General features: G+C 44.8%; 1 protein-coding gene across 5 annotated transcripts in view; it reads left to right on the top strand.

The window, feature by feature from the left end:
• Positions 1–12,573, top strand: part of PLXNA2 (plexin A2) — a 481,295-nt gene that overhangs the window by 308,631 nt on the left and 160,091 nt on the right. For all 5 annotated transcript variants that reach the window (XR_010794406.1, XM_066626224.1, XM_066626221.1 and 2 more), the window contains exons 8-9: positions 1,431–1,527; positions 6,413–6,527. Coding sequence is in view for 4 of the 5 variants with exons in the window: in XM_066626224.1 (XP_066482321.1) it covers positions 1,431–1,527; positions 6,413–6,527 (212 nt within the window). In the remaining variant the exon portion in view is untranslated. The remainder of the gene's footprint in view (positions 1–1,430; positions 1,528–6,412; positions 6,528–12,573) is intronic.

Genomic DNA, 12,573 nt, shown 5'->3' with positions numbered 1-12,573 from the left:
CTCTCTAACGTACACCGTTACCAAACAGCTAATTGTTTTACTCTTGTTTTCTCTTTGGTTGGTTTCCAAGTATCCGTACTTTTCCTGCTAACTGATTTACATGCAGAACATACTGAATTTGCAAATAAGTTCAGGCCTGTAATAAAAAGTTAATAATAATAAAAAGGCCTGTAAAAAGTTGTGAGCAGAGGGACAACTCAAACTCCCATTGAAACACATTTAGTATATTCATTGTATATTTGTTTTCTACTAAGGTAATTTGAGAAACCATGAACCATGTGGTAGAACCCCATGGTGTCATTCCCTGTATCAGAATCGGTCTTCAAGCTGGGTTGACACTGACATGAGGAAGAGGGACAGCAGAGACTCTTTCAGTGTGGGCTGGTGTTTTTCACGTTGTCCTGGTGACATGGGAAGGAAACTGTTTGTTGCAGGTCCCACTTGCTGGTGTGAGTGCTAGGTCTTAAGTTTTTGGCAGGGCACAGGAGAAAGAGTGTACCTTAGGTATAAATGCTCCAGTCTATTAAAAGTACACTTGTACCTGGAAGATTTGGACATGCTGCCCTGCAATGGATGTTGTGAAAGTGCCGTAAAACACGTATGCTGGCATGGAGGCCAATGTGGGTGGTTGCTGGCCTTTTGCAGCAGTTGGATAGGCTCTGGGAGCCAATGGCGGTAATTTCATCACTAAGCGACTTGGAGGTGTTCTGGGGCAGGAAGGGGGCAAAATGGGGAGGGTGGCACAGGGCAGGGGTTGCATGGAAACATGTCTGAGAGAAGGATGGGGACAGCTGCAAAGACTCCTGCCAGATTCTGTCCCCCCTCCTGGGCCCAGTCTGCTGGCAATGGGGCTGCATGTTCCTGCACCAGTGATTTTGCTGGTGCAGGACCAAGAAGCCCCATAGTCACTGCTAGGGCTTACAACAGGACAAGGGGACAGAAGTCTTCTTAGCTTGGAGAGACTTCCAGCATCCTTGTTACCTGCACTGGATACAGCCATTTTGGCATCAGTGCATTGCAATATGGGCAGTTCATTGAGGATTGGGCTCTGTGTGAGCCAGTGCTGAAGTGCTGGTGTGACGTGAACCAATTTTCTACTTGTTCAGTTTCCTTCTTTTCTACCTGTTCTGGTAATAGGTCACCATTTACACAGAACACATCTATGTAGATCACAGTACACTCGTCCAGCTTTGGAGACATGGATGATATTTGCTGTATCCATGTTTGAAATAAAAAAAAATGGTAACTATCTTACCAGAGTTGGTGAAGCGGCCACCTGTTTCAACTGAAATCCTGCCCTGCTGGGGACCTTAAAAAGAGGAAGAAAAGAAGCCTGGAAGATAGTTATATATGAAGGATCTGGGGGATTCTACTGTTTTGTCAGCTCTTAATGTTTCTTCACTCACCTTTCTCTCTCTTTCTGTCTCCAGACTGGTTTGGGATAGAGTTGCTGCTGAGATCCAGAGAGACAGGCAAGATGTTTGTCAGCACGGAGTTCAAGTTCTACAACTGCAGTGCCCACCAATTGTAAGACATCCTTTTCCTCCTACCTCACCAGTCCCTGATAAATAGGGTTACCTGATACAAAGAGGGACAGAGTGCTTATACCGCTAACCATTATATTGAAGAGGGAATTTTGGCAGGTGCAGCTTTTTAAACCCTTCCATGTTGAGCTGCACCTGCTGAAAATTCCCTCATCTGTACAATGGTTATAGGTATACAGGTGTGCCCTGGTATCTGTAGGGGTTCAGTTCTGGAACCCCTGTGGTTAACTTGAAACCATGGATATCAGAGAAGGCCCCCCACCACCATAGGCTAGGGGAGCTCTGCTTCTCTCACCTCCAGAGGATCCTCTGAACCTATGTACATCCATCCTGAGGGCTTTCCCGGGTCTCCTAATGCCTTATAAGGCATTAAAAAGTCACTTCTGCTTTTATGAAAAAACAGGAAGTGACTTTTTTTTTTTAAACTCTGAGGCTCAGTCTGAGCTCAGCCGAGGCTGTGGATGGACGTGTGTGGCCTCTGCTGGGCTCAGAGGACCCCCCGGAACAAAGGGGAGCGCAGCTCCCCTCACTTCCGAAGGGGACGCATGTGGGGGGCACACATGCAGGGGTCCCGTGGACTTGATTTGCAGATAAGTGAATCTGCAGATACAGAAACCATGGATACAGGAGCTTCCCTATATGCACTTTGTCCCCCTTTGTATCTGGTAATCCTAAAATAAAGGCTCTGGCACTAATATGAGATTTGAATGAAGTGCAGGAAAGAATCTCAGTGCAGAGTGATAGAAATGAAAATCAAGACAATGTGGGTAAAAGTATCAACAAAGATGTTCAGTTATGAGAGCTGTATCAGTCAATATGATTGTATAGTTGTTTGCTCACAACTGTACTAAGCAAAACAAGGTGTTTCCCAAGGTTGTCAGAAGATCTAGTTTTTAGTTATACCTCTATATTAAAACTTATTTGTCTTGTAAGTAAAGCTAGTATAGCAATGATTAGATATCAAAGACAGAGGAGTGTAACAGTAGTGCAAAATTATAGTTTTAATAATTCTGTATTGCTTCAAGCTTTGTTGTTTTTGGCGAAGTGTAATATAAGTGGGTAAAATAAATAAGTAACCAATAAATGGTGTTCTGTGGTGTTGTGCTCATACATACCTAAATATTCACAGACTTATAGCACAATCCCTCATTCAGAAGTAAGTCCCATTGTGTTCGCTGGACCTTACTCCCAGGGAAGTGTGCATGGGGTTGCCACCTAAGCCTTAAGATCAGGTTGTTGGTTTTGCAGATCTTAAAGTCTTGTTTTTTGCAAGTACCCCCACCCATGGCCAAGTATTTATCTTTCCTGAAAAGAGATTAGCATTTTCTAAAAGTAAAGGTTTTGCAGAGTTAATAGAGCAAAGATATCTTGTCATTCAAAAATCCAGATAACATTATAATCTTGGTTTAAGATTTCATGAGGTGGGGAACTGGCAGGCATTCCATTAAGCTACAACCAGTTTAAATTGGAAGCTGGCATTGGAGCATCGTACAGTACAAATGCTCAAACAGCAATGGGAACTGCTCCCTCAATCTAACATGAATATGCTGAGAAAGACCTTTTCATCTGGAAAATGGGAGCTGAATATCGGGTGCTTCTCAGATCCCTAGTACAGAAATGGAGAAATGGGTCAAATAAATGAGTAATTAGATATGCTTATACTGCTTAATATTCCTGCTGTGCTCAGATTTGCATGTGTATGATTAGAATAAGTTTATTTAACTTTTAAGGTCATGATAAAAGTATCAAAAGGAAACTACACTTGAGATTTTAAGATGGTAACTGTGTGTTTTGGCATAGTAAGGATGAAATACTGGCAGTCTGATGTTGCAGAATCCTCTGTCAGGTGATGAGATTCCTTATATAATTCTTAGTAGGTTACAATTTTTTTTTCTAACAGCCCAGTCCTGAGCTGCCCGGTGCACGAGTCTGCCGCAGCAGCCAAATGGCTGCCACAGCAGTATGCTGGTGCGCCTGGTTCTGGATCAGGCCCTAGGTTAGGTGAAATTTTGTGGTGGTACTGGTGAGACTAACAGCCTAATCCTGAGCTGCCAGGCATGCGGGGCTGCAGCAGCGCCAAAAATGGTTGCTGCTGCATCCAGCATGCCCCAGGCAGCTGCCGCCACCTCCTTGGGAGAAGGGGACTTTCATCCCCTTCCCCTGGGTAAAGCGAGTAGCCCCACAATAGGGCTACTCAATCCTACAACAACCCATGGGTTGATGTAGAATTTAGACCCTCTGTGTCGGGTGGGTGGCCTGACACAGAGGCTCAGGTTCTGGTGGAGCAAAGCTCCACTGGTCCTGCTTCCCTCCTGCGCTGCTCCCTCCCCCCTGCATGCCTCCTCCCCAGCCTTCCTCCCCTTCCTCTGCCCCCGAACGCTTCCTCCCCACCTCCCCTCACGCCCCCACCTACCTCTCCGCTGCCTGGTGGTCCACGTGACGACCTTCAAGCGGTGGAGGTCCAGTGCTCCACCAGTGCTGGGCTCTGCAAACATGCCTTTTGTCATGTTTGCAACAGTGCGCACCAGCGGTGAGCCAGCACACACTCTTTAGGGTTGGGCCCTAATATATCACAGTGGTTCATACTGGCCTTAAGTTGCATTACAAAACTAGAGGTTTTTACACATTGAAATGGGGAAAGGAGCACAAAGGAATTGAACTCTTATGCCATATGGATGCTGTTAGCCAAGATATAAACTTCCCCTTTTTCTCCCACACTGTTTATTATTAGAAATGGAAGAAACTACTCTTCAGTGCACCAGAAGCAAAAATGCTCATGATTCAAATGCTGTTTAGAGTTCTGTCCCTTTGGGAGCAGCTGCTCTCAAAATATCCCAAGGCAAACATCAACTAAAAACGCCATCACAGTGACAGGGGAAGAAAAATTGCATGTATTGCAGAGACTAACCAAAGCCCTGGGCAGAAACTGGAGCAATTCAGTGATATGATCATCTCTGTCTTTGCTTGAGCTCCAGCTGACCCACTAGATGGCATTAAACTATTGCTGCTGCTGTCAGTTACCAGTTATAGGCAGCAACTTTCGAAACTCCAGGTAAGTGACCTGCCTGTGCAATGGCCACCTGCAGCTGTGGGAAGCTTGAAACTCACAGGAGAGAAAGTACAAATTACAGCAACCGTCAGCAACCAGAAGACATCTCACTTGAGACCTGGAACGTAATTGTTTCTCTGAACAGTTATTTGTATTATAAATCTTAGCTGAGAACAGAGAAGCCAAGGTAGAAAGAACCCACTTCGTTAACGATCAAAGAGGAAAATCCTCTGTCAATACTACATGGTTAGCCTCTTAATGTGACTTAGTGCAGCTGATGTACTCTGGATTGGGACCAAGTTTATAGATATATCATGCCTACAAATTAACTGCTTGTGCTCCTGGCTGAGTAAGTACTTTGCTTCTGGAAAGGTGACTTTGCAGGCCAATCAGTTTGAACTGGTAATTCACTGGTTCCTAGATGCACTATTCAGTGCCCATTTCAACATCAGTGTGAGGATGTACCTCTATGCACAATGTGGTGAAAAAGCTGATTGCCTGAATTGCCTTTAAGAGTTTCTAATAAGCAGTGAAACCACAGTGGATGAGATACTTTACCTTTGTGGTAAGCTCCCATCTCTTTTTGTTCTGTATATATCCAGTGGAATCTGTGTCTATTTTTCAGCATATATCCTTGCACATAAACTGTACTGTAGTGGTTAGGAGCTGTGAACCAGGAAGTTCCTGGCTCAGATATCACTTTTGTCATTAACTGGCTGGCCTTAGGTAATCTACCTACTCTCAGCCTACATCTGCAATATGAGGATAGTAATACTGATTGCAGTATGGTTTTAAGGTTTTCTGAGATAACTTATGTGAAGTCCTTTGAACATTCAGAAGGTGCTTTATAAATACAATATAGGTATCCACTGGAATAGGTTTGTAGATACATCTATAGTTCACAAACAATAATTTTTCTTAATTATTTTGACATTTTCTTCAGATTCATTTATTGAGTTGTGTCTCCCTCTGCCCATCTGTGTGTTGATTTAGATTTTAACACTTGCTGACAGTAAGGAAGAAAGACATTTGGAAGAAGAAGTTGTCATTAAAAGCAACAAGATACAAAACTGTCAATGCTGCAAGAGACCCAGTATTTCATATGGGTTAGAGAATGCCAGAATAGGAGTGGGAAAATCCAGATCCAAGACTCCACTCATGAAGCTCATTGAGTGACTTTAGGCCAGTCACTATCTCTCAGCTTAATCTACCTCAGTGAAGATGAAATGTGCAGGGAGTAAGAAGGATTTTGTAGGCTCTACCTGCTACTTGGGTAAGAGGCACTTTTTCAAGTGGGTGCTCCTTTTTTTAGCAGGGGGAGACTGCCCACCTCACCCCAGCACTGTCTGTTTTAGTGGCTGTCTGCTGGTATTCTTTTTGCATCTTTTTAGATTGTGAGCCCTTTTGGGACAGGGAGCCATTTAGTTATTTGATTTTTCTCTGTAAACCGCTTTGTGAACATTTAGTTGAAAAGCGGTATGTAAATACTGTTATTATTATTTATTAGGCTCTGCATTCCTGGAGAAAGGACAGGAGAGAAATATAAATAATGATTCTAATAATCATTGTAGAATATGTAAGAATGCGTACAATATCCAACCAGTAAATCATACATTTTAAAAAGTGTTCATTCTTTTTAACCATCTGTGCAGATGTTTTAATGAGCATTTTTGGTATGTGTATCCCGAAATTTTGCTCATTTACCCTTATTACTATTATTATTGGCTATTTGGTAATAATAAGCAAAACTGCCCAGACTGAGGCACATAGAAAAATACTGTCGTCCTCATAACATGGTGTTTTATTGTTTTCTTGGTAGGTGCCTGTCCTGCGTGAACAGTGCCTTTCGCTGCCACTGGTGTAAATATCGAAACCTCTGCACTCATGATCCCACAACATGTTCATTTCAGGAGGGACGGATCAACGTTTCTGAGGTATGGACACTAGATTTAGAGCTAGGGCACCAGCGATTTCAGCTGTTATGTTTATGGTACCGTCTCACAGCAACAGTGGCATAGCTAACAATCCTGTTGCCCAGTGCGATGCTCAAAGTGATGCCCCGGAAATGATGTCACTTCCAGGTTTTGATTTTACACCAACTTCTTTTTAAAAAAATGAAAAATAAAAAATCTGCCACCCCTCCCAGCTGCACACTACCTCCCCCCAGCACCAGCTCCCTCCTACTCACCCCCAAGCACCTGGAGCAAGGGGCAATAAGGTGCTACCACTTCTCCAAAGGAAGAGATTGCTCCCTATCTCCATTCCCTCTCTCCTGTCTCCTCTCCTGCTGCCACTATTCTGGTTCCTCTGACCAGACCACTTTTTGTTTTCTACTGGGGAGAGCAACTACGCCTGTGCACGACTTACATTGGGTTGCTGCAGCCCCACCAGGCTCACTGGACTATGTGGGGGCAACAGGCATTCACTGTTATTGCTGGGCACGTATGCAAATTTCATTCAGCCTGCAGCTCTGGAGCCAATGCACAAAGTGGGAAGGTTGGTGGATGGAAGGCAAGTGGTCGCCTCTCCAGTTCTGCCGGGGGGGGGGGTTGATCCAGGGTAGCTGGGGCTGACAGGTGGGCATGCGAGGCTGCCTCCTCCAAGCAGCTGAGCCAGCCCAACAGCTGGGGAGAAGGGCACCGCCTGCCCAAGCCTGGTCACCTTGGGTTCCCAGAGTGTAGATGGAAGGGCAGAGTCGGGCAGTACAGTCCTTGCACACTACCTTGATAGAAGCCCTGCTGGGCTGCTCAGTGGTGGGGCTCACTTCCGGGAAGGGGGGGGAAGTTGCAGAGCCCAGTGGAGATGCCCACAAAGCCCCCGGCAGTGAGGCAGATGGGGTTGCACAGCCCATACCGCTCCTCCACAGAGTATAAGGCTTGCATGCAGCAACAAGCTACACTGCCCCCCCCCACCCACAACAAGTGGTTTGGTCACATCGCTTTTATAAGTGCCTCAGCATGACTGGACTGTTTGTTTTGTGCTGGGGGCAACAGTGTAGCCTGTTGCTGCATGCGTGTGCAACTTACACTCGGCTGCTGGCAGGGCCCGCAATCAAATGTACGTTACGTGTGTGTGCGCTACAATAACAGCAGTTGCCCCCCCCCCCAGTCCAATGTGCCTGGCAGGACTGCAGCAGCCCAATGTAAGTCACTCGTGGGCGTAGTAAACGATGTTGCCCCCCAGCTCCTGATGATGCCAGAAGCTGTATCTTGGTACACTTGCTACCCTCTGCACCCCCTTAGCTGCCCCTTAGCTGCCACTGCACAGCAACCAAAAGTTTTCCCATGGTGAAAAGCAAAGCCTGAGTAGCTTTGCTGATGATGAACCATACAGGTAGTGCAGCAAACTTTCAAGTAAAAAATGAAGTTATGTTTAGAAACAAAATGACCACATTTGTTTCTCTATTGGGAAGACAGTAAATGGCACATATTTGATTGATGCAAAAAAAATAATGATCCCTATCATCTTCTCTCAGCAATTGGGTTCTGTATCTTTAGGCACTAATGCGCCATCTGTTTACTCAAGCATAAGCGCTACGGAAATAAATGGAATGTATCCATGTATAGTTGGTAAGATTGCATTGCTTTTACATCAGGGGTGTCCAAATTTTTTGGCAGGAAGGGCACATCATCTCTCTGACACTGTTGGGGGCCAGGGGAAAAAATTAATTTACATTTAAAATTGGAATAAATTAACATAAATGAATATATTAGAGATAGAACTTGTATGAATGAATGAAGGTTTCATGATAGTTCAAGGTGTATAAAAGACTTTACGCAAAGCAAGTCTGGCCTTTCCTTTGCTGCTGCTGCCACTTCCCAGACGTGAAACAGGAAGCAGCCGAGGGGGTCCTTGGCCAGCAGCTCACGCGAGACGTCAAATAGTTGGTCCTCGCCCTGAGAGTAGTCGTGTCAGGCCAGCGCGGGCTCCAGCAAGTCTCCAGAGGGCCAGAGGCTCATTGGAGACTGCGAACTCCTCATGGGCCAGATTGGGGTCCCCAGTCTGGGGTCCCCGAGGGCAAAATGATATTAGAAGATTGGAGCAGTCTTTAAATAAAGAGATCATTCTAGAGAAAACCATAACAATAGCTCTGTGAGATATGGACAGCTGTAGTCACTGCAGCAGAGGATCATCTTAGCTTCCATTGAGGACTATTGGCATATAGATTTTGCTGATTATTTCATCCAGTGTCTGGGACAGAGGGAGAGAGCCACAGTTTTGCTCCATATACTAGTATCAATGTCTCACTGAGACTTTGCAGGTGGGTGAGCATATGGGAGAAGCTTAGTTACTGGTCATTCTGCACTAAAAGAAATTGAACCTGAGAGTCCACATTGTGGGTTTCTTATTGGAGTAATCCAGGGGTTCTCAAATTTCTCTGGAGTAAAACTCCTGCAGAGGAAGGGAAGGGGGATTTCTTTTATTTACAGGGGGTGCCACAAAGTTCAGGAGTTGCAGGGAGCCCTGCGCAGCCCTCTGCAGGGCTCCCCGAGTCTTAGAATACTGAAAATAAGCTATCACAGACCACTTCCGGTTTGCAATCACAGAACTGTAAGTGGTTGCGATCACTTTTTCTCAGTATTGCAAGACTCAGGGAGCCTTATGGAGGGCTGTACATAAAAGAAATCTTCGCCCCTGTTAGTGACACAATCCTGGGGATCGCATCGCTGCCTACCCCCTTCCCCCACCCCTTAAAGGGCCAGTGACTGAGGTTCTCAGGCAGGGGCATCATGACGCCCCATTTTGAGAACTTCAGGAGTAATCTTGTGGATAGTACAGGTTGAGCCTCATTATTTGCTTGGGTTCCATTCCAAGCACTCACATAGATGGCAAAAAATACACTATAGCAAATCAATTTAGAAAACTAAGTTTCTTTGCTCTGGTGATCTGGTGATCTTTGCTCTGGTGAACAGCCTTTCAGATCTTTGTGATGTAAGATAAGAGTCATTAAGACAATCCATCAATCAGTCGTCCTCCAAGAACTTACAAAGGCGCTTCACTTAGCCCCTTCCTTCACCAATGCAAAGTGATCACCTTTCTTTCAGGGGGAAGGGACGGGTCCACTAGAGAGAGAAGGATTGATGGATTGTCAGCCAGTTGCCCTCTCTCTCATTAAGGAGGCTATTGTTAAAGGACTGTTCAGTTTTTTAAACTGATTTTAAAGGGGTGCATTTGTCCCCTTCTCCAGGGATCAGCACATTCCTTCTCATTTGCAGGGGCCATTCGTGTTGAGTCAAATCCGTGTATAAAAAAATCTGTGTATAAATATGCTGGACCTGTATATCTTTTCTGGGTTTAAGACTGACAGAGATTATTTATGGTCAGTGCTGGAGAAGAGCTGTGCCCTCTTCAGATAGTTGAAAGTGAGCATATTGGAGAAGGAAACCGAGACATGACACAACCCATGAGATCAAGGAAATGCTCTCCTGTTTTACATTGAGGGCAATAATCCACCAACATTTTGAAAATATGGGATGTACATAGCTTCTACCCCCCAGGTCCAGAGCATGCAGTGCTACTGCATGCTATGTGCTGGGAGGAGACCAGATAGCCAAGAGAGGTAAGTAAATAACATTTTTACTTACCACTCTGTAGTGGTCTTTAATGGTTCTCTACCTGGAACCAACACCAGCTCTTCAGCTGGCATAAGTCTGAGGAGACTGTGGGGGCTGGGTCCAGGCTTGGAAAGGGGGATAGGATAGGATCCAGCTTGCACAACTGCCACCAAAATCCACCACCTCCAAACTTACCTGGGCCTGGCCAACTCTGTGCACTGTTCCATCCCCACCAGTGATGGCAGAGGACAGTGGAAACTCTGGAGACCGTTGTCCTTGTGCAGCCTCAGTGGCTTTGTGCTGGCAGCAGCTGTCTGCAGAACAGCAGGGCACTTGCACAGATTACAAATTTTGCCAGCATGAGACCCATATCAGATTGGACCCTCATTTGTATAAAAGGCAAAATCAAGTTCCTTTTCTTTTTATAAAAGAATTCTGCTGCATCTTAGTCAACAAGACACACAGGGCTGCAATAACACATGTGCATGTTTTGAGGGATATCATAAAGCAAGATATACATAAAGGAAGATACACAAATGAAACATAAAGCAAGATACACAAATGAGTTGCATGGACATGTACCCCAGCATTGCTCAGTAGCAGAAAAGAGATGGGCTTAACTGGAAGCTGTCTCTGTCTTGTTGGTGCCTTTTACCCAAAGCGACACCAGGTGGCTTGTGCTGTCTGAACTTCAAAGCATTTACTCAGCAGTAAAGATGCCCAAGGAGAAGTTTTCGGGACTGGAGACAAAGCAAAAGCTTTAAATAGCTTTATACAAAACCAAGAAACGGCTCTTCAAGGTGGCAAAAGGGAGCGATTATCTTTTATCTTTCCTGTGCTGTAGTGAGGATGGATTTTCCTTCCAGTCCATAGGCACTGTCTGCTTTCCCTTTGCTGAGCTCTGGGAGTCAGTTTTGAACTTTGCAAACGATTATGTCAACGTTCCCCACTGTTGTAGCCTACTCTTGTTACCCCAGCAGGGAAAGAAAAGGGAACACTTGATTTGTCCAGACCAGTGTAAGGAAGTGGATGAGTGAGGGAGCTGGGTACTGAACTCTGGAGGGAATCCTTATTCTCTGTCTGCTGCAATGAGTATTATAAAATATCTTCATTGATCTGGGCAAGATATTCAGAAGAGCTATTTCCTCAATCTTGTTGATGGCCCCTAAAAATCTGTCCATGAGGGAAATAGTGAGGGCTGCAGGCAGCTTTGCTTTCTTAAAGACCTGGCATTAAAAATATATATATATATATATATATATATATATATATATATATATATATATATATATATATATATATATATATATATATATATATATTAATGCTATCTCTCCACCCTCAGTTCCCTCCCAAGAAAAGACCTTTCCTAAAACTCATTTGGTGAAGCTACAGGCCTTGAAAAGTAAGAACATAAGAAGAGCCCTGCTAGATCAGGTCAAACACCATTTAGTTCAGCTTCCTGTATCTCACAGTGGCCCAGCAGATGCCACACACAAGACACCTTCACCCTGGTGCCACTGTGTTGCATATGGCATTCTGAGGTAGCCTACTTCTAAAACCTGGAGGTTGGACGTACCCAACATGGCTTGTAACATGTGATGGACTTTTCTTTTAGGAATTTGTTCTATCCCCTGTTAAAGGCATCTAGGCCAGTTGCCATCACCATGTACTGTGGCAAGGGGTTCCACAGATTAATGACACACTGTGTAAAGAAATATTTTCTTTTCTTCTGTTCTAACTACCTGACACTCAATTTTAATGGATGTCCCCTGGTTCTGGTGTTGTGTGAGAGGGAAAAGAACAATCCTCTATTCACTCTATCCATCCCCTGCATAATGTTTTATGTCCTAGTCATGCCCCCCTGAAAGTTGGCCTCTGTGTGTATCTCCTCACTGCTTCCAACCACTCCTCTGTAGCTGACAGAGCCTCTGTTAACCTCTTTCTAGTTAGCTTACAATGAGCAAATGTATTCTGCCACTTTGAGGGATTGCTCTTGCTAAGCATATCCATGATGGTACAAATGCAACATTGTTTTGTTGTTGCTCTACAACTTAGGGCACAATCCTAACCAACTTTCTAGCACCGAGATTAGGGCAATGAAACTCCAAGGTAAGGGAACAAACCTTACCTTATCTTGAGGAGGCCTCCATGACTGTCCCCCAACTGCAGTATGCAACATGTGCCCCACTGGCACGTCTATGCCAGTGCTGAAATGTTGGTTAGGGCTGCACCCTTAGATTCCACACATCCAACTGGCTCAGCAGGCTGATTTGCTTTGTCATTCCAAAGAAAAGGACATGCTGTTTGTGGTCAAAGCATGATGCCGTTGTTCTGATAAAAGTACTTCCTGGAGCATGGGGGTCACAGAAGCTTCAACAAGAATTTCCACTTTCAGCACTACCCTGTTAGCAAAGCTGTTCTT

The sequence above is a fragment of the Tiliqua scincoides genome, chromosome 4 (genome assembly GCF_035046505.1).
Source record: "Tiliqua scincoides isolate rTilSci1 chromosome 4, rTilSci1.hap2, whole genome shotgun sequence".
NCBI lineage: Eukaryota > Metazoa > Chordata > Lepidosauria > Squamata > Scincidae > Tiliqua > Tiliqua scincoides.
The sequence above is the reverse complement of the archived record's forward strand: the minus strand, read 5'-3'. Positions and strand labels throughout refer to the sequence as shown.